At 42.7% G+C, this 27,455-nt stretch overlaps 1 protein-coding gene across 2 annotated transcripts in view; it reads left to right on the top strand.

The window, feature by feature from the left end:
* IL6 (interleukin 6) overlaps positions 1–26,254 on the top strand; it is a 74,361-nt gene extending 48,107 nt beyond the window's left edge. For both annotated transcript variants that reach the window (XM_081883478.1, XM_081883479.1), the window contains 4 exons: positions 20,670–20,863; positions 23,471–23,581; positions 24,090–24,227; positions 25,264–26,254. In XM_081883478.1, coding sequence (XP_081739604.1) covers positions 20,720–20,863; positions 23,471–23,581; positions 24,090–24,227; positions 25,264–25,431 — 561 coding nt within the window. In that variant the 5' untranslated portion in view covers positions 20,670–20,719 and the 3' untranslated portion in view covers positions 25,432–26,254. The remainder of the gene's footprint in view (positions 1–20,669; positions 20,864–23,470; positions 23,582–24,089; positions 24,228–25,263) is intronic.
* Positions 26,255–27,455: the final 1,201 nt, after the last annotated feature.

Below are 27,455 nucleotides of genomic sequence, written 5' to 3'. Positions count from 1 at the left end.
GAAGGTGGGTGCCAGGCCAGCTCAGCTCCTCCCTGTTTTAAGTCTTTGCGCCTTAAAATCCCACCAGAAATACTGCTACCCGGTTGCACTTTGGGTGGGTGGAATGGGGAGCTCCGTGCTGGATTGTCACAGTCCGGGTTACAGGCAGTCGGAGTCCTGGCTTGGTACGTCGGGACCGGGGTAGAGGACGGGAAGCAGGAATCAGCAGTCCAGGGATCCGAAAGCCAAGAGTCCACGAATCAGGAAACCAGGAGTCAGGAAGCCAAGAGTCAGAAGACCAGGAGTCAGGAAGCTGAAGCACAGCTAGGTGGGTAGCATGTTGCTGTGGCAAAGAGCTAGAGGGAAATGCTGGTCATATATACCCCTCCCAGCCCTTGCCACCAGGTGCTACGAGTCTTCTGTCAAGTCTCACCTGTGTGGCCGTGCCTTGCCCTTCCAGGCCAAACTCAGGAAGGCCCCAGTCCTGCGAGGCCCTACCTGTCACAGGGCCCGGCTCCTGCAAGCACTCCTGGCATGGATGAAGTGACTCCACAGGCTAGCAGGGTGGGTAGATCAGGTGTGGTAGCATTGCCCACCTGGTTTCCCAATGCTGGCTACCAAGAGAATGAGGGTCAAGGCAGTGGGGAGGTGGGTGTGCCGTGTGGGCCAACCCCACACTCCTGCCACTGTTGCCTTGCCTTTTCCCCTCTCTGTAACTGCCAGCAACACACAACATTGGGAAGCCAGGTGGGGAGCTCTACCAGCTGCTGCCACTGCAGGCAAAGGCCAGCAGAACTGTTTTGGTCTGGGCAGAGGCACTCCCCTACTCATCCAACCCACTCACCCCTGCCCCATAGCAGAGCAGGGATTTGGGCTGCAGCATTGTTTAAGTGCATTGTTGTTGTTTTTCTTAGAACCACAAGGAGGGCATAAGGACAGCAAGGCAATCCTATTTTTTGGTTACCAGTACTTAAAGGTATACTGGTTCTGAACACTGAAATTCCTGTAGAACATCATCTTTATCCTAGTTGTCTTGCTGATGTGTTTCTTTCTGCGCTCCTCCGTAGTTTCAGTATTACTTTTAGGCATGCTTGTTCTGTTCAGCCTGCCGGTACACCCACTCTTTCTCCTCTGTTTTCATACTGATTTTTCAAAATAGGAGACTTCAAATTGAACTAGTCACCAACAGCTCTGAAAAAAATAAGAGGACACGCAAAATATGAAGAATGCTTAATTTCAGAGAGGTTGTTTTTGTTTTTTTACTTCCAGCTGATCCAAATAACTGATTCAAAATCTGAAATCACTGCTGTTACATTAGACAGAATACAGTGACATTACTAAAATACGTATTTTTGTTATTTCTCATGGGAGCAGAAACTGATTTTGAATGGGAAAATGATGAGTCAAGCTAAATACAAGAGAACATGCTGAACCTTTAAAATGTAGAGCTTGTTCTGCCAAATAAATGGCTCACATATGATGAATGACAGCCCCTGCTTCACAAACTACAGATACTGTACTGGGACGTGAATCACATGGAATCAGCAACAGAATATTGAAGTCTTGTGCCACTGTTGCAGCAATACTTAGGAGCAGAACACAATATCAGGCATGCAGAGAAAAGTGCAATCCATTCCTATTTCCAGTCTACAACCACCTATCATTATATAAAGGCAATTTTCTCTACGAAGTTGCCATGCTTTCATAATGCAAAATGGTGGCAGAAACTTGACCAGAATGCAACCAGATGAGCATGGCAGCCATTCTGGATCAATATATTCCATGGTCAGCTTAAATACAGAGAGAGGGAGAGAGGGAGAGAGAGAGAGAGAGAGAGAGAGAGAGAGAGAGAGAGAGAGAGAGAGCGCTTAAGAGCTTAATAATAAGTTCCCTGTCCTGGGAGATCCATCTAATTTCCTTGCCTCTGAGTTTCTGCTGGCAATTGCAAGTGTTTGTGGCCAGCACCTAGTGCTGGAGCTAAGCCAGGAAGTTTCAGGAACTGTGCCAGGGTGAACTCAGTAGGGAGCTGTTAACCCAGTTAGGGTCCAGAGAAAACAGAGAGATTTGTAGTCCCACTGCTAGCTCCAGCTCTTTCTGGTCATCTGCTTGGTCCCTGTTTACAGCTGGATCTTCTCCTTGCTCCTAAATAAATCTTTCCTCCCAAGACATCTGGCTATAGAGCCTCCTGCTAGCACAAACAGATGTTTCAGCCTTCCCCGAGCTGCAAAAACAAAGGGGGAAGGGGGGAATGCCCCCCTTCCCCCGACAGCTTGGGGTAGGCTTGGGAGTCTAGGGCAGGCGGTGCACCAAATGGCACCCCCCTCAGCGAAGACACCTGGGGTGGTCCGCCCCCACCTCACCCCGCTTCCTCCAACCCTGCTTGACGTCACCTGCAAGGGTGCACTCCTCCATTGCCTCCTGAGACAGAGGAATGCAAACAACTGCCTCACACAAATCTACCTACTTTCCTTCTGGCTTTGAATTCTGGTGCCATTAATTTCACACAGGGGAAAAAACAATGCAAAGAGTTAAGATTTTGAAGAGAAAGTGGAAAAAGAGGAACAAAAACTTAAGTCACCTCGAGGGTTTACAGTTAGGATGACTGAAATTTAAACTATGTCTTGAGGGGGGGGAAATAGATTACATTTCGGTTACATCAAAAGCCTTCGGTCATTTGACATCCTGTCTCCTTGTCCTCCAGTGACGTCTGTGTTGCTTTGATTCCACTGCTTCTCGTATTCAGAAATCTGAAGGGAGTGAGGGAATTAAAGTATTGAAACCATTCTTAACTCTATTCATGTTCAGGATATTTCAGAATTTCAAAACCCCAGTTGCCATGTTTCATTCATATTTTTTTCCATGGGCATATGCAATACAGTTTCCATGGCACAATTTCAAAATAAATATCCTGTTTTCAGAATTATATCCTGCCTACTATGACTACTGGTTTTTTTATATTCTTCTTTCGTTCCTGGAAGTTGAAAGCAGAAGGCAACAAATGAGGCAAGCAGAGTTTAGGAGTTTATCACACTTCATAGTATTTGGGGGGGAAATAGGCAGCCCCTTGTTTTATATAAAAAAATAAAATAGTATAATATTAACATTATTGATTTATTAAAAATATATATTCTGCCCTTTCCACTCATAGAGCACTCAAGACAGATAACTTATGTAATGACTGTAATAACAACAAAATATGAATAAATATATAAGGTGGGCAAAAACTATAAATTCAGAGAACCCAGAAAGCAAAATAAAGACAGTTACACAGGCTAGAAATCTACCTAAATGAAAACATTTGCAATTGCCAGCAGAAACTCAGAGGCAAGGAAATTAGATGGATCTCCCAGGGCAGGAAGTTCCACAGTTTGGAAGTTAGAAAACACTGTCTCATGCGTCTCTACCAACCACAACTCAGAAGGTGGCATAGCAGTGACATTAGAAGAGGACCCTCAGTGGCCAGGACATTTCATACAGAGGTACACAGTTAATTTGACCCTGAGCTGCTTAGAATGTGTGGCCATGTGCTTGGTACCACTGAGCACATGGGCTTTCCCCAGGCTATAGCCCCTCTCAGCTACCACTGAGCAAGTTTTGGATGGAATAGTATTTCCACTGACAGACTACCAACAACCACAGATTCCTGTAGTTTGGATTACTCTGCCCGATCATTTTTGAGCAGTGAAAGGACCGTGTGGCTAAGGAAGACCGGCATTTAAACAATGCTACAGGTCATTTCACTTGTAAAATAAGTTATACATGGGTGTTCCCGAGACTGTCTTAATAAATACTTAGAGAAACCTCTGAATTCTGCCACAGTTGTGAACTGTGTGGAGGTAGTTCTCTGTGTTCAAAATGTACACCTTACAGAGATGATTTTTACATACTTAATCCCTTGCAAAGCCATCTCTTTGTCCTGAGCCTGCAACAAAATGTTTACCTTTTAAAAAGCATCTTTCAGGCAAGAGTCAAGAGAATAAATTAAAACTGTAACTAGACACAAAGGAATGGGTTTTTAAGCACTGGATTCCCATGCATATTGTTTACTGCAGTTTCACGCAAGGCAAAGGTTGAAGAGACAGAAATTAGTAATGGGCATTGGAAACAGGCCTCAAATAAAATCCAGGTATGTGACAGTTAATAAGATAGTGCAACTGGCTGCGTAATAGGATCAGACAGATTTAATTAGATGTTATCACTTACAGATCACAATAAAGCTTTGCCATTTGTGCCACATTTTTGCTTCTAACAGTTGTCTCAAATATTGGAAGAGATACCCAGTGAAATGAAAGTTGTGATATTAATTATCTACCAACACATCAGCGCATGAGACATTTCTGCTTTGCTCTGATGATATGGACTGTCGCATAGATGCTAATGTCTATTATCATCACCCTGCTTTTCATAATTAAAGATCACCGGAGCCAAAAATGGCATGAGGATGGTGAAAGGTGTTTGTCAGCTGCCAAGATACATTTCATACTGCTGGGCATATAAATCAGAGGTCAGAGCATCCATCATTGAGCATTCGTTGTTAGTTCAGATATCTTTCTCTACACTGAGAACACTAAAAACAAAGAAAACCTAGTTGAGAAACCAGCCCTTTCTATTAATATTGGGTTGGAGCCAGACTTACAATGCAATCCCAGCCACGACTACAGAGAATTAAGTCGCACTGAATTCAGTGGGACTTACTCCCAGGTAAATGCTGCAGAGTCATTATCATACACAGCTGCGGCAGCAGGAAGACAGGCAGTTGGGACCTTATCCCTGTGCCAGTTCCAGGCTGGTGCAGCAATCAGGCCAGGATCATGTCCAGTGTTAGCCAGTGAAGGCTGTGAGAGTGACTCAGTATCCAGCAGATTCCAGGCCAGCTCAGTGCCTGCCCTGGGAATACCCCATTTGGTGGGCATAAGGGGGAGATCTGTGCCGAAAGAAGTTCAGCCAAGCCAGCAGAAGGAAACAGAGGGACAACTTTGCCCAATCCAACACCCTCTACCTCATCCCAGCACAAGGGAAGTTTGGATTGCAGCCTTGGTCACCTAATGATTTCTCTAAAGTGTAACTAACTCCAGGAAGAATGCCAATTACCCAAGAGCATTTGGCAGACTAGGGTTAGAATTTTACATAAATCTGGAAAGTTAGATTTAGTTATTTATTTATTCCTAATTACAGAATCTATTTATTTTGCAATTTTTTAAAGCAACTGAAGAGTCTTGGATTCAGAGTCCAGAACAGGAATTGCAGAAGAAGAAGAGAATGGCACCATAGCATATCAGACACTGAGGCAGACAAGACTTTAGAGCTTTGGAGCCATCAACAAGAGAAATGCAAAGACAGAAACACACGTGCTTTTTATTACACTAAGCTCTAAATAGTTTAGAACCAGGATATCTAAGGACCCATTCTTCCAGTCCCATATAAACCTGCCTTTACCCTTATGTTCAACAACTGAGGCCTTGTTCCATGTTCAGAGATGGAATTTAAGTGGAAACAAGAGTGAACCTTTTCATTTCTGGCCACCTCAATTGTGGAACGGACCCCAGAGATGTTTAGTTCTCAACTGATTTTTTGAATATGTAAAGTTCTGAAACATAATTCGAAGATGCTTTTGTTTAGCTAGGGTTTGGCTCTTTGCTGAATCCTCCCACCTAGCTGTGATATTTATGGTTTCATCACAGACTCCTGTGTTTAATATTTTAATATTTCTGTTCCGTGCTCTCACATTTTATTGTAAATGTAAATTTAATTGCAAGCTGCCATGGGCTCTTGTTAGGACCAAACCATGAGGGTACAAAGTAGCTTTTGGGGAATGAGTCACAAAACAAAATACCGTACTCTTATTGGATCGCTTTGTAAGACTAAGTGCAATTGCTTTTTTTTTTAAAATGTAGTCTGGATACATTGCCTGTTGTGATACTGGAAGAGATCTGTCCAGAAGTCCTAAAGTGAGGAAGGGGTTCTTATTTCAAATTCTGCATTGATTTGCCCAGTTAAGAAAAGGTGGCTTATTGGAAAGGGAGAAAAAATGACCCAACTGTGTAGTTAAAATCTCTTTTTTGCAAGACTGGCTTTAGCTAAGTTTAACAGAAAGATGCTTTATGCATGACCTTTTCTTTGCTCAAAGGTTCTCTGCCTGAAGGGCAAAAGACAAAGGACAGGGAGTTGAGAAGGAAATGAGGTGGAATTGTTCAGAAACACCTGCAAAAGAATAAGCCTCGGGCATATTCATTATCTTCCCACCTGGTACAGCATTTCTTGAACACTTCTCAGAAGAAACAACAACTCTTGGCTCCCCCACCCTACACACACACTGCCCCCCCCCAATGAATGTGGTTGCTGCATGAAATTGATTTTATGCAGCATATCATTATGGCAGTCATGAAAAAGCTGCTTAATACTTTCACAGGAAAACTCATCTGCCTGTACTAACAGGCAATAATGTGAATTTTAATCCTCCTTAGATTCGTTTTTTGTTTTGTTTTCTAATGTAAATGTCGGAACCACCTCTCCTTTTTTTGAGGATTCCCAATATTGTCACTGCCATTATATCCAAAAAGGCACTGTCTCTGAATTCCAAGAACACAAGATGGATTGGTGAGAGCCTCCTCTCTGACTATAACATGCAGGTCCATTGTTTTGTAAAGGCTTCTCCATGTTCCACGCAGGAGCAATCCTAATCAGATCAATGTGTGAAAGGATGCTAAATAGGCCTAATGACCAGTGGAGGGCAGGTGGAGCACCTCCTCACCAAGCTCAGTCAGTCCTTGACCAGTTCCCACCTACCTTACTTACCAACCTAGGGCAGAGTTCCCCAACCTGTGGTTTGTGAAACCTGTGCAAGCAGGTTGTGGACTTTATAAGCAAACCCCAAATAATGACTGATTGTAATCTTCAGCTAGCATGATGACTACCTCCTACAACCCTTTCCCCCTGTTGGCATGTTATCATGCTGTGTTGAAACCAATCACCAAACGTCAGAAATACTCACATTTTAACACTATGGAACTGTTCCTTAACAACTCTATAAAAACTGGAATCTTTCTAAGTTTTCACGTCAAGCTGCCCAATGGATGGTTGACTAGATTCCCCCCTCTATTATTTTTTTTAAAGATGGGGTCAACATTTGGCCACCTCTGGTTTTGTGTTCCTTTACCTGTTTTCCAAGAAAATTAACAACATGAGATTACATCTAATAGTACTTTTAGAATATCAGGATGCAATTCATTTAGCCCTGAAGACTTGGTTTCATTTAGAGTGGCTAGATAATCCCATTCTATCTTTTTATTTATCTTGGGCTACAACTCCTTCTCCATAATTTGATTTGTTCTTGAACACAGTTTCCCCTGTGTGATAAACTAATACAAAGTAGCAACTGAGCAATTCCACTTTCTGCCACTTGCTAACATTTCTCTATGGACCTACCGTTTCCTTGTTCTTCCTTTTGCTTCATACATACCAAATCCCTCCTCCTTTTGTTATTATTAACACTCCCTCCCTCTCTCTCTCTCTTAAGCCTGAGTTTATTTTCAGCTGTAGCTCAGTGTCATATCTAAAATTCCACCTATGAAAGCTAAACCAGTCCTGACTCTGAAGATGGATGATCAGGATCCTCCCTGGCTTCATTTTGCAAATGAAAATCTCATAGGACTGCTTTATAGTGTTCTAATACAGTGTGTTTAATTCTTTCCTCCTGGGGAAAGATTTTAAATTTTCTCTCAATCAGGACCAGCCCAATAAATTTTGCTACTCAGTCAAGGTGCATAACCATAGTGCCCAAGGCCGGTGATGTAACTTTGACACCTGAAGCAGAAAATCCCACAAGTGCCTCTTCCCGTCCCTGACAAGAGGAATAAATTAGAAAACAATTTGCTTCCCTTTCATAACACCCAACATCAGCTGCCTGAGGTTGTTGTCATACTGTACTCTCTCGAATGATAGGCAAACCCTGTGACTTGCCCAAATGCACCAATTCCCCAAGCTGGAAAGCAGCCCTGTGGAGTTGCTAATTAGCAAACCAGAAACCTCTGAAGTTCCTTAACATGTGCACCCTGAGAGTTCATGTCTTATATAGCAAAGGCAGCTAGTACTGTACTCTGTGACCTTCCGGATGTTGAAGGACTCAAACTCCCATTAACCCCAGCCAACATGATGGGAGTTGGTGTCCAACAACATCTGGAGGTCCACAGAGTAGCCAGGCCTGCTCTACAGGGTTTCTTCAAGATACTGTAATATATTTGCACCATGGACCCTGTTATGTACTGAGTTGAATAGGATCCAAAAGGCAGCAGTCTGATTGGTCCTAGAACAATAGGATTCAGAATGCAGCAGTCTGATTGTTCCACAGGAGCCACCCAATCCAGCTCCAGGTGGAAGGGAATCCGCAACCTGATTGGCCTACAGGAGAATCCTGGAATTAGCTGATCATGTGGGGCCCGTGGTGTAAATAATGTATATAAGGCAGACATTCTGGGGAAACTCGATTCCTCCTCACCACTATGAGCTGAATAAAGAGCATGAAATCCACTCTCGACTCCGAGTATATTTCAGACCCCAAATATTTTTTGTTGCAGAGTACAGCTAAAGGATGAAGACTGATAAATATGACTTGGACAAACTAATTGGCTGTTGTTGTTTTTAGTGCCAGTTACAACTCCTTTCTCCTGCCTTTTTTTATTTTAACATGACATAACAAATAATGGTCATGATATAATTTAAATGTGATGCAGGAGGACAAGGGGAGTTTACCTATGCAGCATTGTACATGTCCAGCATTTTAAAAATGACTGCTATGTGTGTAGTGACAGCGCACTATTACAGCACCTGTCTGGGCCATGTGTCCCAGCTGTGCTAAAATGTACACATACCAGCTGAGGGCCTAGTTTATATGAGACTCTGATACATGAAAGGCAGCATGGGTAATTTCTTCTTGCCCAACCTTGTCATGTTTAAATCGGGCCTACAGTGAAAATCAGCCAGGGAAGGTTGTAATTGAATCTGTAGCTCTCTTGGCCTGTACAAACACACCCGTTTCTCCCACAACTTCTCTTTCTCTGACACGTGGAATAAATCCTCACTTCATGGATAACAGCCTGTGACAAATTATAATGAGAACAGGCAGACCGTGATGCCATCCGTTCTCGAATTCATTCTTCCCAGTCCCGTGGAACTGGGGGACAATGTCACATGTGACAGAGCTAACAGCACCATTCCATTAATACAGTTTGATGTTGTATGTCACCTCTGAAGATCGGAACATATGAAAGTGCAGTCAGTGTTGTGTGAAATATTGTGGATTGAAAAGCGCATGAAGCATAAGGCTGTCAAACTCTGTTTTGCAAGTAGCATTGCCTGACACAGCAGGTTGCTAAGCAACCTCCACCATGGCTCACCTAAATATATGTACTTCCTGAGAAAGCCAAACAATGGCATGCTTAGGATGCATTCTTAGATTCTTCCCTTTTATTTCAGAATCAGTCATCTCGAATCATTTAGGATTGTACTCCCATAGCCGCTATCTCAGGATGCATCTATTCTTAACATACCTTTCCCAGAAGTAGTTCTGTCTCTGGCTTACAGCCACAGTTATTCCTTTACTCCAGATCGTCTTCTCTTCAACACCCCTTGGTGTTGTACGCTACTCAGACAAGATACGAAAAGCAGCCTCATATTGAGAATCCGCAGCAGAAACCTGCACCGTAGCTGCAGAAAGATGGAAGATGAGTGTCTGCTGTTTAGATCATTTGGTGATCTGCAGTAGTTCGTGGGTTTCTGACTCTTGGTTGTCTAATAAAAGTAACAGGAAGCAACTCAACCCACTTAGATTGCTGAAGCAAAGAGACCACTAGGGGTTCAACCACACTTCCGCTTGTCCAGAGCCTATAATGCATAGGTCCGAGCAGTTTCCCCCTTGCTCCACTCCTTTCCCATGTGTGAGCCCATCACCGTTCCTTAACCATTATTGGTTTGACCACTCCACGCCTGATGTTCACCTTGTTCTGCAAAACAAATCATGAATTGGAGAAACAAGAAGCCATGATTTGTTTAATCGTTAACCTGTGATTTGTAAAACCATGGCTTAGTGCTACATGCAACCATAGAAGGGAAGAACACACAAGGGTGAAATAAAGGGTTTTGTTTTTTTACATAGTCTTCAGATTAAGACCTCCTAAGAGAAAGCATTTGACAACATTCACCAATGTATTAGTCAGCATTCAAGTTGTCAGAAGTTTCCTTTATTAAGAAAACAACAACTGAAAGTTTATGTACTTGGCAAGCCTTGTTAAAAAGCGCATGCAGAGATGGGAAATCAGTTCCAAGGAACAGAAACTGTGAACCGCCCTGAAACCTCCAGGAATAGGGTGGTATCTAAATCCAATAAATAATAAATAATAATAATAGGAAGGCCAGTTATCCCCTACACAGAATTATAAAGAAAAAAGGGGATGGTGGTTCTGGATACAGTGGAATGCTAAACAAGGAAACTGACTGTCTCCTTGCTAACTCAAGACTCTGGTTGCAATTACTCCAACTAATATTCTGGTGGGTACATATAGAAGATACATGAAACAAGCATAGCCATGCCATTAATGTATGTGCAAGAGCAACTTTAGGAATGAGATACTTGGGACACACTTTCTTTTCCTGTGGTTCCACGTACCCCTGCCTGCAACACACATTGTCCTGATTTTGTCTTCAGTCTGAAAACATCATTTCAGAATAATCTTAAATTGTTTGTTTATTTATTTGGGGTTGGAGTGTATATATTCCCATGACTGCATCCTTTTTTCTTTTTGAAAAATCCCACATTGTGCAATGGCATTCATTGGGACCTGGTTTCCCCTGGAGCAATCTACCCATGACTTAAACTCTTCTGGGGAGGCCCTGCTAATAGTTCCAGTTTCAAAGGAAGCTCAGTGGTCTCTGACCTGCCGAATGGTCTCCTCAGGAATAGCACCAGCTGTAGAACACACACCTCTGGCATATACTGTACAGTATGTTGTTTAGAAACTTAAAATAGATCTTAAAGTTCTCTCCCCTCCCCCCCCCAAGATGGGCAATTGGTGGAGCCTGTTATAAAAAGGCCAGTAGGCATAGCAGTCACCCAAATGTGCCATGGGGTTGAGATCTGGGGCGAGGGCAGCACCACTTTATTAGAAATGCTTTAAAATGGGTTCATTTGCTTTATTCCCTGGGTAATCCAACTCTGCTGGCAGCATAGACATATTTGCCTTCTATTGAGTCAAGCATTAATAAAAGCAATGAGTCAGTATTGGTTCAGAATGAACTGTCTGATTGAAGACTTCCAAAGAAGTGTTGGTATGGACAACTAAAACTGGGACAATAGAAGAGAATGAATACATATTCAATTTCTGCTGGCCAAGTGTCCATGTTTGGCTTTCAAGCTAGGTCTAATGAGCACATTGAAAAAGTTCACATACCACCCCTTCATAGAGAAGTGATCTGTGGAAATGATTGTATACAGGATTTAGTTCATTGCCCTTTGTATGCCTCTCCTATAAATAAATCCCTATCTTATTAAGTATTGCAATGCAGCAAGTGTTCAGTTCAGGACATAGTGATTCATCTGTTACCTTATTAATAAGAGTACATAACCTGTCAAGTTGTGTGGTGTACAGTGGAAGCCCCTCTGTTAGGAAAACTGGGGCATAGCCCTCCCAAGATTCTGAGCCCCCCCCAAACCTCCAGAGTCATAGTCCAGTCTTTCTCCTGTTGTCTACAGTCATTATTAATACATTTCCACCAACCAAGAGGCTTCCTAAACGCTTCTGCCCATCTCCTCTGCTTAGCCAATCAAAACAATCACCATCTGCAGGTCTAGCCTCTGTCTCCAGCACCTCAATCCCTCAGAAATGGCTTTGGTAGGGGAGTGGATTGGTTTGCTCATTTCCCTTCCTTTTTACTCTGTAAGAAGCTTGGGAGAGAGGGAGAAACCCGCAAAACTGTATAGGGGGGAGCACAACACTGATAAGTCCTCCTTGTCAATCAGTCCACCCTAAGCCAATCGGAACTTCTAAAACTAAGCAATTCAGTTATTCAGACTCCAATCACATCTAGAAGCCATGGAATTTAGCGGGGCTTACTTCTGAGTAATGTATGGTCATTGTGATGTTAACACACACTAGAAATTGCGGCAGCAGGGATCCCTCAACCTTTGCTGTTCACTTTCCAATCGACAACAAAGATTGCTTCATTTCAGCAAACATTCTCCAAGTTGTTTTTATGTTGCTGATTTTAAACCTTTTGGACTGCAATCCTATATTCACTTACCTGGGAGTAAATCCAATTGACTTTAATCTGGATTACTTCTGAGTAGACATTTACAGTACAGGGTTGCACTGCACCTTAGTTTTCAGATGCTCCAGAAACCGGACAATGTAAAAAAGAAAAGGAAAAAAAAGCTGTATAATCCTATATGTCTTCCATTTAGATGTTGGTTTTTTTATTGATTGTGGGATTTTTCTTTGCTGCATATTGATTTGTTTTCATTTATATTACAGTACACCCTTCAGTAACATGGTGCCCTCCAGATGTTTTTGTCTACAATTCCCATCAGCCCCAGCTGACAACAGCTGTAAATAAATGATACTGAAATTAAATAAACCAAGCAAACGTGTTATCAGAACCGACTCAGATTTGATCTCCACAGTCTTGGGTGAATTAAAGGGATGCTCTCTGTCTCCTACAAGATGTGATCTTTGAAAGTGGGATTAGCTACTAAGACCTGTGAAGCAACACATTCAACATGCAGGGCTCCAACTAGAGTAACTTCAGTGGAACTTCAGAAAGCAGAACAATATCCATGTCTGTTGAACTCCCAAGTAAATAGGTATAGAATTCAGCCCTAGCAATATGAAAAGCTAGCAATCAGATGCATATGAGCTTATGCAATTTATTTTGTATCTTGCCTACCAGCTACCCTATATGCATTATTATCTGCAACCCTTTCACTGCTCTTCAGCTTCACAACTCTAAGAGGTAGCAACTTGCCAAAGATAAGCAGTGAATGTTGCAACCAAATGATGAACATCTCATTTCACGTCCACATTCTAACCACAATACCACAAAGCACTCTTTCGCTCATACAGCATGTGTGTGTGTTTGTGTAGTCAGTATTTATTCATAAGCAAAGGGCAGCAGCTAAAATCTAGACTGAAGACAGAGGCAATATGAAAAGAGAGCTGGCTATGTGAGCCTTGGAATGGGGTGAGCCTAGCATTCAAAATGACAGACATTACCAGCAGCTAATCAAAGGCTGTCGATAGCCATCAGTCTTAAGGTGTTTCTGTATAAGCCGAAATCAGGCTGGCTTTTTCTTACAGGTATATTCTGCAACATGTCATAGACACAATAACAGAGTATTTGTGGTGGATTTATACTGGACTGTCTACACTTCATTCTGATTTGTAAATTGTTCTGCTATGCTTCCCTAAAGTTACCCCTTGATTGCCATCTTGCCCTGGTTGGCATCTGTCTGTCTCCAGAGACAATGGAGTGTATCTCCAGGGATGAAGTCAAACTGCTGTGTTAGCAGCACTGAAGTGAGCTCTCCATGGCACGAGCCTGGACGGTGTGTGTGAAAGGAGGTTCTGGACGACAAGACCGCCCTCTTGGCCTCATCGATGTGGTCCAAAGCAACAAAAGCGGGACAAAAAGGCTGTGAAAGTTGTGTGTTATGAAAAGTTACAGGATTTCATCAAGTAGCTACAGGACTAGTCGTATGCCCACCCCAAAGGTTTTGTATGTTTTCAAGTATATTGAAAATGGGATTACATATAATTGCCTTGATACCATTATCATCACAAATCATCACACCATAAAAAGGATGCCAGGCTTCCTGGATGAGTCTGGATGAGCTTTTACTCCTCCTCTCATGCTTCACATGGGACATATAAAGGTTAAGGTAAAGGACCCCTGGACGGTTAAGTTCAGACAAAGGCGACTATGGGGTCCAGCGCTCATCTCGCTTTCAGGCCGAGGGAGCCAGTGTTTGTCCACACACAGTTTTCCGGGTCATGTGGCCAGCATGACTAAACCGCTTCTAGCACAACGGAACACTGATGGAAACCAGAGTGCTCAGAAATGCTGTTTACCTTCCCTCTGCAGCTGTACCTATTTATCTGTTTGCACTGGCATGCTTTCGAACTGCTAGGTTGTCACAGAATTCAAGTCTCGAAAGAAACTGGTCTGTTTAAACATTTCACAGTAGAAGGGCGTTCAGAGTATCCCTACTTCTCTAAAACCCTGATGTGTATTTTCACCTTCACTCTCTGTTTTGAAAGAGGCCAGGACCTGAAACTCTGACTTACGTAATAAATTTGGTAGTGGATTTGCAAAAGGAGTTTTGTTTTTTTGTGGGTTTTTTGTTTTAAAAAAATCATAACTTTAAGCATTGTGAGGAAGTTTAACATTGCGCCAGACGTGGGTGGGTGTTTAGTCGGTGTGAGATTCTGAGTTTCAGCAGGCTATTCTGTAGCAGAGAAAAGTCAAAAGTCCATTAGGCAATTTGGTGGCCCAGGACAGCTCCTCAAAGATGAGAGAAGATCACATATTTATAATGGATTTTTATTCTTGGGGGTGGTTTCTGTCTCTTTAATAGCTCTGAAGCATAAACAAGAAGCCTGCACCCATAGCACATCGGCTGTATTCAGATCTCTTAAATAAAATATACAAATCTCCAGGAAAGCTAACTGTAAAACACGTGCCTTCAGTGGCTGCCTCACTTGCCCTAACAAAATATTATTCAACCCTTTACACAGTTAATTGGAAGCAGGCCTCATTGTGTTCAGTGTTCAGGGGACTTACTTCCGCATCAGTATAAACAGGATTTGATTAATCACCATAGTAGATTATAGTCCTGTCATATTTGATGAGTTTCGGTTGTTATTTCTTATTTCTTAAATTTCTATACCGCCTTTCATCCGAGGATCACAGGGCAGTTTAAAATAGTAAAACACAAAAATACATGCCATAATAACATACAAAAACAATAGCCCCACCACACACAGTGGGCATAAGGTTGAAAGTTAGTAAGGCTCAAGGATGTGGACAAGGGGCTTGGACCAGTCAGGACAACCACTTGCATTCTAGATCCTCGTGCTCTTGGAGGAAACTAATTTTCTAGATCCATTTCAGTCAGGGTTTAGGCCTGGTTTTTGCACAGAAAATTGTTTTGATCGTCCAACAGAGGACTTCTGTTGGAAGAGAGACAGGGAGAATGTGTTCTTGTTAATTCTCCTAGACATCTCAGCAGCTTTTGATGCCATCAACTATGGTATCCTTCTGGAGCGGCTGTCCTAGTTAAGGGTGGGTGGCACCTCTTTGCAGTGATTCCAGTCCTACTTGGATGGTCATTTCCATAGGGTGATGTGTGTGGAGCGCTCCCCATGCAGCCTTCAATGTGGGGTTTCCTCAGGGTTCAATTTTACTCCCCATGCTGTTTAACATCTATATGAAACGGCTGAGTGGGGTCATCTGGAGTTTTGGAGTATATTGTCAGCAATATGCTGATGACACTCAGCTCTGCTTCTCCTTTACATCTTCAGGTGAGGCAGTGATGTGCTGGACTATTGTCTTGCCTCAGTAATAGACTGGATGAGAGCCAACAAACTGTAGCTCAATCCAGAAAAGACCAAGGCACTGCTAATGGGTGGTTCCCTAGACCACCCATGGATGGATGGGAGGTTGCTTGATCTTGGTGGGCTTATACTTCCTCTGAAGGAGAGGGTATATGGCTTGGGGTCCATTGCTGTGGCTCGAGGCTCAGGTGACACAGATTGCCTTCCATCAGCTTTGGCTGGTGCTCCAGCTGTGCCCCTGCCTGGACAGGGATAGCCTAACTCCTGTTGTCTGTGCTATAGAAACCTCTAGGTTAGATTACTGCAATGTGTTATACCTAGGGCTGCCTCTGAAGACAGCATAGGCACCATCCATTTCCTATGGCCCTTGTAATTGGAAAGGGGGGAGGGAGGGAGGGAGGGAGGGAGGAGAGAGAGAGAGAGAGAGAGAGAGAGAGAGAGAGAGAGAGAGAGAATGCTAACTGCTTGCTGTGCAGGTTCACAGAGCTCTGTGGGACTAAAGGGGAAGTGGCTCCTGGTTTCTCTGCAGATTCCCATTTGTTTTCCAGGGGAAAGTGGTGGGACAAAGGCAAAACCACTTGGACTTGTGCTTTCCAGGACAAGCAGAAGTGTGGACCAGCATTAAGTCTGAGAAGGACTCCTTCCTCCTCTTAATCTGGATCATTGATAAAAAAAACTGAGTCCAGAGAAACTCAGGCTGTTTTATTTCACCATTCACAGTTTTGTATCTCTTTCATTATTATTTTTTTGAATGGGCCAATGACCCCTCCTTCCTTTGGGGGAAATCATTTTCGGAACTATTATCAGGAGAGAGAGAAAAATCTGAACTTCCCCAAAACAAGCGTCAAGGCAATTCTTAGGCTATTTTTAGGCTGGGCACTTGAAGCAACAACCAAGAAACTGAACACTTTTAATTAATTTTCTACCGAAGACTAGAAAATGTAAGAAGACAGTAAGGTCACTTCCAGGCACTGTGTTTATTGAGCATTCATCTTGATTTGTTTGAGTGGAGATTAGATGACAGTGCGCCAACCAAATGTCACCCCGTGGTTTCAGCCGCATCTCCCCTTCACTTTCCTTATTGCAATAAACCCAATATTTTTGGGGAGCAGACTTTTTGCACAAGACCCTCTAATCAACTATAATTGTGACAGACAGCTGAATTTGCCAGTGTATGATCGAATCCTTCCTTTAAATAGCAGCAGTGCCTTTTGAGCTGCAGAGGGCACACCATTAGAATTCAACATTAGAACCCTGGTTCAATGTTTTCCTCAATACTGACGCCCCCCCCCAGCACATGATTTGTGTGCAATGGGGTCCCATGGGGAGTGCTGTGGTGGGTGGGAGACAACCTTAAGTTAAGTTGGAAGGCTACATTTATAATGCTCTGCAGGGGTGGGTGGGTGAGGGTCTGTCCCCCTGCCCTCACGTAAACTCAAATCTGCATTTTATTTTTATTGGTACAGGTGCAGGAAGGAGAGATGTTTTTTCATAGGTATTGAGGAGGTGATGAGACCCAGCAGGGAGGAGCCATCAGAGTTGTAGATGCAGAGGGAGCTATGGAGGGGAGAGACAGTTCTATTATCATCAAAGAACCAGGATTAAGTCCTGGATAGCTGTGGTTTTACCATTCAGTGGCCTGCTGTTGACAATCATAGAACTGATCCACAACAGGGTGCTGGTTGGCCCCATACCATCCCCCTGTTTTAAATAGCTTTGGATTGGGTTGGGCTAGATCAGGGGTTGTCAACCTGGCCCCTACAGCCCACTAGTGGGCGCTTTACGATTCTAGGTGGGCAGTAGGGGGGTTCTACAGCACAAGCTGAATCCTCCTTCCATCAAGCACTGGTGGGCGGTAAGGAAATTTTACCATCAAGGAAGATGCATTAGTGGGTGGTTGGTATAAAAAGGTTGACTACTCCTCGGCTAGAAGATCCTCAAGGTCCCTTCCAACTCTATAATTCTATGATTGTCAACAGCAGGCCAGTGACAGGCCAGAATCCTGGCTGAGGAAGCTGACCTGGTTTGTATTACAGAGGTCTGGTTGGATGAAACTGGTGTGTGTGTGTGTTAATCTCTCTCAGCTCTACCCATTGGGATTCTCTACACACAGGGTTGGACTAGATTGCTTTTGAGGTCTGTTCCAGTGCTACAACTGCGTGCCGAAAGCACTCTTTAAATGATTTGACTGATTTTGCAACTGGCAAATCAAAGCAACTATCAGTAATATAACCACCATGAAAACAATTAATTAGAAACAAAAGCAAAAAGTCATATGAAATGTCATCCTTTTAAATAAGAACTGCCTTCATAGCAGTAATTGGAGCAAGTGTATATCTACTGCTGTGATTGCATTTGATCACACAAATAGCGCCTCTTCACATTTGTTGCTCCTGGCTGTGCTGTCTCATGGCAACTGTATGGTCTACGTCATGTGTGTACCCAACATTTGTAAAAAGAGATTACAGTGCCACTAGCATTGCTATCCCATTTTCCTGTGTAGGATTTGATAAGATTGTTCAAGGCAATTTATCATATAAAGATATATTTTTTTTAAAGGGCCACTATCAATTTTTAATCCTTGGCACTGATTTTGTGGCAATTCCAATAAGTAATGCAGAAGACGTTTTATAACTCTGTTGGCTTTATTTGTTTACTGTTCCGCTTTTTCATAAGAACAGAAGGCTTGATTTGAATACTTTCCACGTAAAAAAATTATGTCCTACAAAGCCAAATGGCAACATGACATATCATTTTTTCTCCAGGAAGTAAGCATAAAAATCTGAAAAGCTGCACTGACTAAGGGTTTTGCAATGCACCCAGAGAGTTCCCCAGTACGTCACAGGCAATTTGTGTGGTACAGTACTTTGAGCAAATGTCTAGTTATATACTATCTAGGAGGCCTGTAGTTGTCATTTTTAAAAATAGTTTCAGCTGAAAGCAAAAAAAGGGAGTAGAAGGGAGAAGAACAGATTATTCCATTAAAATTTCCCAACTAGTTTGTATTGTGTGGCAACAAAGCAGAGGAACCAAAGATCTTGCCATGCAACAGCCACAAAATTCCTGTTGCATTATACAGAAATAACCTGGATAGAGGGAGTCATGATGGTTGGTGGTAACTATCTACTAGCCTAACGTAAACGTGTGATCCCAATGACTTTCTGTATGTGTACATGGAACAGGTCATGGGCATTAAACCAGAGTGCTTCTTTCTGCAATAAGGTGGTGCAAGAAATCACTTTTCTCTATCTGTATTTAACAATATATAAAGTTAGTGATATATAAAGTTACCATTAAGTATTTTACCAAGACTTTAATCATCTGCAAGCGAGCTGACATGGCACTTGCTGTAAAAATGCTTTAGATAATAAGCATATTAGAGAAAATCCTTTGGTTTTTTTATCTTTCTGTTTGATGTCCATTGCTTTTTGTTTTAACCACTTTTTTAGCATTTTGCGGTGAAGATGTCCTTAAAATGTCTTAACAGAGAGATGTCTTAAGCCACTGAGATCCAGAGACCTCTATCTACAGAAAGAAAACTGAGTGCATTTCAGTCATTTATCCTTGCTGACTATGTACAGCACCTTGATTCACAGAAGGGCAACATATGATCTTTCTACTCCCTTCAACCTGATTCACACTTTAAGCATGTGAAGAAATCAGAGGCTGAAGTGAGGACAGGTAATATGATCCCAAAATAACAGAGAAGAGCAGCCTGCAGAGGCTCCCTCAACCTTGGCGACTGATCATAAAAGCAAGGCTTATGTACAGCGAGAGACCAGAGTGCTGTTGACATATTCCAGGAACTCTATTTACTAAGATTTTTTTCAGGGTGGATCTATGAGTTTGTTTGGACCCTGGACAAGGGCCTGGAGGCTGAGAAGTGTTGGGTGGAGAGGTGTGTCAGAAGGAGAAGGGACGGCTATCTCTGCATATTGATTAGTAATTTGAATTATCAGTGGAGGAGAGCAGAATGACCCGCAGGCCCTTGACAGCTCTATCCCATCCATCCAAAGAAATCTCCCCAGGAGCCACTGGTGGCCTGTGAGCAGGCTCTCTAGCAGGTGCAGGAGGCTGGAAGCCTCCAAGGTCTTGAAGCGCACTGTCAAGCATCATGGCACTCACATAAGATGCCCTGGGCCTCATAGGTGGCCAAGGCATTGATCAAATACTGATGGAGCTATCATTGCACCTGAGGCGAGTCCCCAATGGGCTGCACATGTGCTGCGTACCATTACTCTGTTCTCCATACTGCAGGGCAGCCCTTTCTGTGCTTGCAACAAAGGCTCCCACCTACGTTTTGCATTGTGCCATGTGCTTTCCCACGCATCCTTATCATACATGACATGTGCGCACAGTCATAGGAGCTGCTTGGGGTGGATCACTGCCTGCTGCTATGGAACAGTTTGGATGCAGTTTGGACTAGGATTTCCCCATAGCCAGCATTGTTCCATAAGAGAGCTTTTCCAAAGAAAGAGCTGAATTGCTTTTTGTTTATTATCTCAAATGACTACTCTCACGCCTTCATGAGAATTTATTTATTTTTGCTCCAATACACACACAGAGGAAATGAAAGAGGGGCCATCCGTCTCCCTTGCACATGCCTCCCTTTAAAGTCTGTAAGCGGTCCTCAAGAACATTAATCGAAGTAGGCTAAAAGGCATCTTCATTTCCCTGTGACCTCACGCCTTACTCCAGTATTTCCCAGCAGATGCCCCCATGGTTCATTATACAACTTTTTTTAAAAAAGAAACCACCGCAAAAAAAAAACGCGGTAGTTCTTAATCAACGTTGGATTTCCCCAAGTGCAGTCAGACCCATCCAATAAATAGGTTCAGAAATGCCCTACAACTCACTCGGCTCCACAGCCCCCAAAGCTACAAAGCTTCTCGAGGCAGCAAAGAGGGTCAAGCCTAAGAAGAGAAGGCCATGCAGGCTCCGCTGGCATGTGAGTTGGCAGCCGCCTTGGCGGGCTCCTCCCGTTCTGCAAGGGAGCGTCTCCAACTTGGCCGGGCAGCCTGGCGCGCAGCTGCAGCCGGCGGGAACCTCCTTGGTTCAGCTTGCCTAACTTCCTCCTTTTTCTCCCATCAGGTGTTTTTGGGGCTGCCGTCGCTCTCCTGCTGCTCCTGAGGGCAGAGGCTATGCCTGTCGGGGATTCCTCCGGGGAGTCCGAATTCAGCGACGACTCCTCGGCCAGGACGGTGCCACCCGAGCGCCTCCAGCTGCAGAAATGCGTGGACCTGGCGCGCTGGCTGCAGGGAAGAGCGGCCGGGTTGACTCGAGAGGTGAGAGCGAGCGCGCAGAGCGCCAGGAGAAACGAGCGCGCGTCCTTTCTTGGGGCGGGGACTCGGGCATCTCCTTTCCTTCTCTTAGCTGCGGTGTTGCAACTTTTCAAGCTTAGTGCGGGAGCTCCTTCTGCTCCTAAGCCTGGAGAAAGGAGTGCATCTTTCCAATGGTTCAAGGGCGGGCAGAGCCTCCCAACAACGCCTTGGGGCGTTTGCGCTCCCAGGACACCAGCAGCTAGAGACAGATCTCTTTGCAGAAGGACGGTTGAGATAAGAAAAGCATTTATTGCAAACGAACAGCAGCAGTGAAGTGGATTCTAGCAGGCCAAAAAGCATGCAGGCACGTCCAACAGGTAGATCATGATCTACCAGTAGATCACTGGATGTCTGTGGCAGATCACCGGTAGATCAGTGGCTCCCCCCACAGAAGTTAAAAAACTTTGGCTCCCCTAAAAATAGCTCAACACCTTTGCCCTGCACCCCTAAAAACGGGGCTTTTCTCCTCCCTAAAGAAGGTCAACAACTTTTATCTGGCCCCCCCCAAAAGGGGGTAGATCACTGCCAGTTTTTATCTCTGTGAGTAGATCACAGTCTCTTGGAAGTTGGCCAGCCCTGTACAGGAACCCAGGAAAGGCAGGATACAGGACTGAGCAGTGCTTTTTATTATTATTATTTGGTAACTCCCAACAATGTAAGTGCCCAATAAGAATTTTGTTTGAAGTGCCCCCAAGAATTTCTAAAGGATTTAAAAATTATATTTATATCCCACCTTTCCTCCAAGGGGCTTAAGGCTACAGGGTTCTCAAACCATTTGAATGGCAATGTCCATCAACTATGGGATGCGACCACCTCAAATATTTGGTAGGGCAGCGGCAAAGGAACCTCGGCCTTTAGGAGCTGGTTCCTATGCCCCATAATAACTCTGTGAAGTAAGTTAGGCCTAGAAGTGACTAGAGATCTCCTGCTGGGCTTCAGAGCTGAGTGGGGATTTGTACCCTCATCCAACACTGTGAGGATACTGAAATGTAGAGCAGAAACCTTCAGAGCAAAACCAGGAAAGGGCAGTATACACATAGGAAGCATTTAATAAAACTATATTTATTTAAAACACAGCTTGTGTACATAAAGTATGTCACAATTCAAAGGATGATAAAGCCACAGGTAAACCATGTGGGTAGGCGGTTCCTATGTCAGGAAGTTGGTCGTTCATTACCTGCTCTGGACCAGGGTTGTGCTTCCTTGAAGGAACGAATTTGTAGAGCTACTTTTGTCACTTGTGGCTAAGAGTGCCTTCTACCAGTTTCAGCTGATTGGCCAGTTATGGCTATTCCTGGGGAGAGAAAATCTCAGGAGCTGACTATTGCAATGCACCCTATATGGGGCTGCCCTTGAGTCTGGTCCAGATGGTGCAGTTAGTACTGCTATCTCATCAGCCTATTATACTTTTCCTCGAACAACCTACTCTTTCAGTGTGATTATGACCCTTTCATTTACTCAAGCCTTTTCTGAACGAATTTTTAAAAATGTCTTCTGGCATTCTACTGTTATTTCAACTGTTATTATTTTGTGCATTCTTTATATTTTTTGTTTTCTGAACGCCACACTGAGACATTTTACTGTGTCATAAATCTGTGCAATTTTTTTAAAAAGTACACATGCACGCCAATACTTTCAGAGCCTCCATACAGTAACCCTCTAAACCCTACATTCCTTGTATATATGCAAACTTAAGTTGTAGCCTTATGTGCTGCCATAGGTGCTGCCAGCTCCCTGGGTGCCCGAGCACCCACAAAATTCCCCATGAAGGGGCTAGGCACCCACAAATTTTGGTGCCAAGGCCATGCACGCTGCATGGCACCCACGGCCCCGGGCACCCACAGTCGTGGGGCCAAGCTAGCACTTTTGTGTGCCACTTACCTGGGAGTTACTTCTGAGGCGACATGGTTAGGTATGGGCTGATGGCCAGAGTTTGAGTGATGGCGAAGCGCTGGGTATTTCTAGGAGAATCATTCAGCATGATGTATTGTCTTCTATTGGTCACCCTTATTTAGGAATACACATTTGCTTTAGTAGCAGTATGTGCTTTTCTATACATAAAAATATAGTGCTCAATACATTCCTGTCCTCTTTCCTTATTCACTTATTACATCATACTAATATTCACCAAAAAAGTTAAGATTTATAGAAAAATGAATGATTTGAGATTGGAAGTCTTGTTTTTTGTTCTGCTTTCCGGGGTTGGGAAATTTGGTACCCTGGGCTAAACATAGTGAAGAAACCAATATTTTGCAGGGAAGTTCAAAATGCAGGGGCACACCTAAGTTTTTATAGGAAATGTTTAAAAAGTGGAGTTACAGTTGCAAATTGACATTCAGAATCCCTTTTTCTCAGTTTACATTACAATTCCAATTTGAAATTGACCTAGCATTGTGAATACTGCTGCATCTTCAGATTAGGGATAGCTCCAGGGGTCAGAAGACCACAGGAAAAGCAATTTTAGACCACATAATGAATGTCAGTGATTGAGAGAGGTTTGCATCTTCCATGGGGTATATGGATGGTGGTCATGGGGGAAAAGTCTGATTAAACCTTGTTGTGTTTTACTAGCTATGTAAGAAGGAGGCCGCCTGTCAAGGCAAGATGGAACTGGCCACGAATAATCTCAATCTTCCAAAGATCACTCAAGAAGATAAATGCTATGACACTGGATTTGAAAAGGCAAGTTTATTAATACATAACCAGTGGGACCAACAACAAAATGCTGCTTGAATTCTGCTGTTCAGAATTCCTACCACTCCATCCCATTCCCAACAGTCAAGGAGCATTCATTCTATGGTTACTGAACATGCTCAGACCTCATTGTGCTCTTTTTGGAGTTTCCCTTTTTAGAACTAAGCATTTTTAATATGTTTGCAAATGCTGAAGTTTCCCTAAGCTTGCTGATACATAAGCAACAGCACTTATAGTCTGGATTGATAAAAGCTGTGCATTTGTGTAGCATGAAAGCAAGAATTAAGTAGGAATGATTAGTGTTTGGTGTATATAGTCAACCATATTATTTCCAAAGCTGTTCGTAATATTTTGTTCATCTCAGAGTATTTTGACTGCTTACCCCAGTCATACAGTTTTATTGTACCATAAAATATTTGTTAAGGAATGTAATGAGTGTAATATTTCTGACTCATAAATTTCCGTTAACAACTTTTTATTTATTCTCCTGTTTTAGGAAACATGTCTGGGAAGACTTTCAAGTGGTCTTTATGCTTTCGGGACATTCTTTGAATATTTAGAAGAGGCTTCTGTTGAGACTGCAGAAACATTTCGGCCAAGCACACAGCACCTGGCAAATACCTTGAGATCAATGGTAAGTTCTATTACATTTAATCCTACATAAATGTTCTGGGAGATAAAGAGATGGAGTGAGAAGATTATGAAGTTCTGGAAGACAACACACAATGCACTCTGGTTAAGGACACATAACACTATAGGCACTAAATGAAAACATTTTTTCCCATTTGGTGTTTTACTTCTTTTTATTTAATTTATTAAATTTCTTTACCACCCTTCATTCGAGGATCACAGGGTGGTTTACAATGGAAAAACAAACAAATATATAACCTAAAAAACCATTGTTAGTTATGCTTATGACAGCTGTAACAATAAGCCTTATTAATAAGGAGGGGGGACTATGTATTAGGTTGATAGACAAAGGGGGGAAAAAGACTTTTCAATTTCCCCCTCCAGGTAGAATTAGGACCTGTCTATGTGTAAAGTTCTATGGATGTATTTTAAAATACAATTTAAGTAGGTCCTTAACTTTTGAAACAGTGAGTTATTACCATTACCCAATTAATTCCTATATAGGAAAAAGGGTTAGGGGTTATAATGCAGAACTTGTCCCTTACAAAAGTTAGCTGTGTGAACAGTTTGGTTTAAGATAGAGAATACGGAGAGAGAAATTGTATTCAACAATATTTTGGGTTCTGGATGGGAAGAGTGTATGCATAACTGTTCCTTTGAGTGATCTGCATTATGCGCTTAAAAGCATTATAATTTATTTATTTAATAAAATTCATCTACCGCTTGATTATAGAAAACCTCCACAGTCATGGCTTACCCCCAAGAAACCTGGGAACTGTAGCTTGTTAAAGGTGCTAAAAGTTGTTAGGAGACCCCTATTCTCCTTGGACAACTACAGTTCCCAGAGTGGATTCACAATCAATCCCTCTTCTTAGAGAACTCTTAGATAACCTAAACATATAGCATTGCATGTTACAAAGGGTTCTGCAATCTGTAAATACGTCCAACTAGCATCTTGCCTGAAGATGAGTAAAATCCATTTATCTGATAAAAAAACAGCATCATAACCAACAACTTTTATTATTTCCTCCCCTTAACAGATGAACAATCCTGAAACTGTGACCTTGCCGGATCCAGCCGCTCAGAAAATTATTGCCGCAAAGCTTCGAGAACACAGAGGCTGGACTGTTACACTTATCAAACACTTCATACTTCAAGATTTTACTTTATTTATGCAGAAAACTACAAGGGCTCTTCGTGTCTTATGAGAGGCCAGGAGTTCTAATGCCTTTAAAAAATTGGGCACATCAGTTCTCAAAACATCTGCAGTTGAAGCAGAGGCTCATGTTGTTCTCCTTTTTGAGAACTCACTATGTTGTTTCTTTAATTGGGAATATGCTATTTGCAGTTATTTATGATATTTAATATATTTATTAAATTTGTGTATGCATTTTTACTCCCAAGACTCACAGCCAATTTTAACAGGGAGTCAGCACCACACCATTTCAGTATTCACTGAATATTTTACTTGAAAATTATGGATCGAGAATATACAGCTAAATTATACCATGATATTTTTTTGGAAAAGTATATTTAATATATTTTTTAGAAAACAAAAATTTGTATGGGTTTACAGTAAAAGACAATCTGTTTTATTGCTGCTTTAACTGATTTTAATATTTAATATTTTATACTGTACTGTTGTAACCCACCCTGGGGCCTTATGGAGAATAAACCAAATAAATTATTAAAAAACTACTTCATTGCACTGCATCTGTATTATGGGTTAATACCATGTTTATATCAGGTTTACTGCAAATGTGCTTTACTTTTAGTAGATCAAAATGTTTTCAACATATGTTCATTCCAAAAGTGAGCTAGAAAATGTTAAACATGAGATGTAATGTTACCAATGGGAGCTGTAACAAAAGGTTGCAGTACAGAGTGCTTCTGTTCTTTCAATATATTCTACTCCATTTTTCACAACAGACATTTTACATTCTGGGGCCAGTGAACATACAAAATCTTCAGTGGGCTGTTTTTCAAGGGGATGGGCTCCATATATATATTAGTTCTCTCTCTCTCTATATATATATACAGTATATATATATATATAGAGAGAGAGAGAGAGAGAGAGAGAGAGAGAGAGAGAGAGAGAGAGAGAGAGAACTACAGTAATGGTTAAAATTAATGCTAGAGACCAGATGCATTTCAGACTGCAAGGGCTCTTCATATTTTTATGTTTGCTTTTATTTGGGGAAGATTAAATTTGAATTTTTGTGTGTGTGTCAAACTACATATATCACATTGCTCACACTCAATTTTGTGCCTTTGATTTATATTCCACTTTTTGGCATTTTCACATCCTAAGGCAGCTTAGGTAAAGGGTAAAGGGACCCCTGACCATTAGGTCCAGTTGTGGCCAGCTCTGGGGTTGCGGCGCTCATCTCGCTCTATTGGCCGAGGGAGCCGGCGTGCAGCTTCCGGGTCATGTGGCCAGCATGACTAAGCCGCTTCTGGAGAACCAGAGCAGCGCACGGAAACGCTGTTTACCGTCCCGCCTGAGCAGTACCTATTTATCTACTTGCACTTTGACGTGCTTTTGAACTGCTAGGTTAGCAGGAGCAGGGACCTAGCAATGGGAGCTCACCCCGTCGCAGGGATTTGAACCACCGACCTTCTGATCGGCAAGTCCTAGGGTCTGTGGTTTAACCGACAACGCCATCCGCGTCCCACAAGTAGGCAGCTTACCTGTCATTAAATAACAACGGTGGGAAACTATATCAACAAAAAAAAAGTAACAAAAAGTAGCAATTTGTTTAAATTACCTTATGTTGCTTTTCCTTTGCATGTTTCACTTTTCAGGACACCTATCCACCCCTTCATGCTGCTGCTACTGAGATTTGAAACAGCACTCCCATTCAGGTACTGGTTAGACAGAGCTCATTACGCTCCGTTGTACAAATTGCTTCAATTCAGGGGTGGCTGCTTCCCTACATCCCTCTGGTAGTCTGCACAATGGCAGATGGAGGGTGGTAACAGGCTCTCCGAAGCTGAATGTAGGAACAATGGAAGGGAGCCTGGCTGATGTTTCCTTTTCTGATAGCCACAATAAAGGCATGATGGACGACTGATTTTCTTTTCCCAAAGGGGGAAGATGATATTCTTAAAGACAGCAGTGGGTTTTGTTTGGGAGGCTGCTGCATGTTGGAATGTGCCTGTATGCACTGTATGCCTGTATGCACTTTGATAATTGATATTTCTATTATATAAGTAACAAGCCTGCCTAGTA

The sequence above is a fragment of the Podarcis melisellensis genome (assembly GCF_964234715.1).
Source record: "Podarcis melisellensis genome assembly, chromosome: 12".
NCBI lineage: Eukaryota > Metazoa > Chordata > Lepidosauria > Squamata > Lacertidae > Podarcis > Podarcis melisellensis.
Note: the sequence above shows the minus strand (reverse complement) of the source record. Positions and strands in the feature narration are given on the sequence as shown.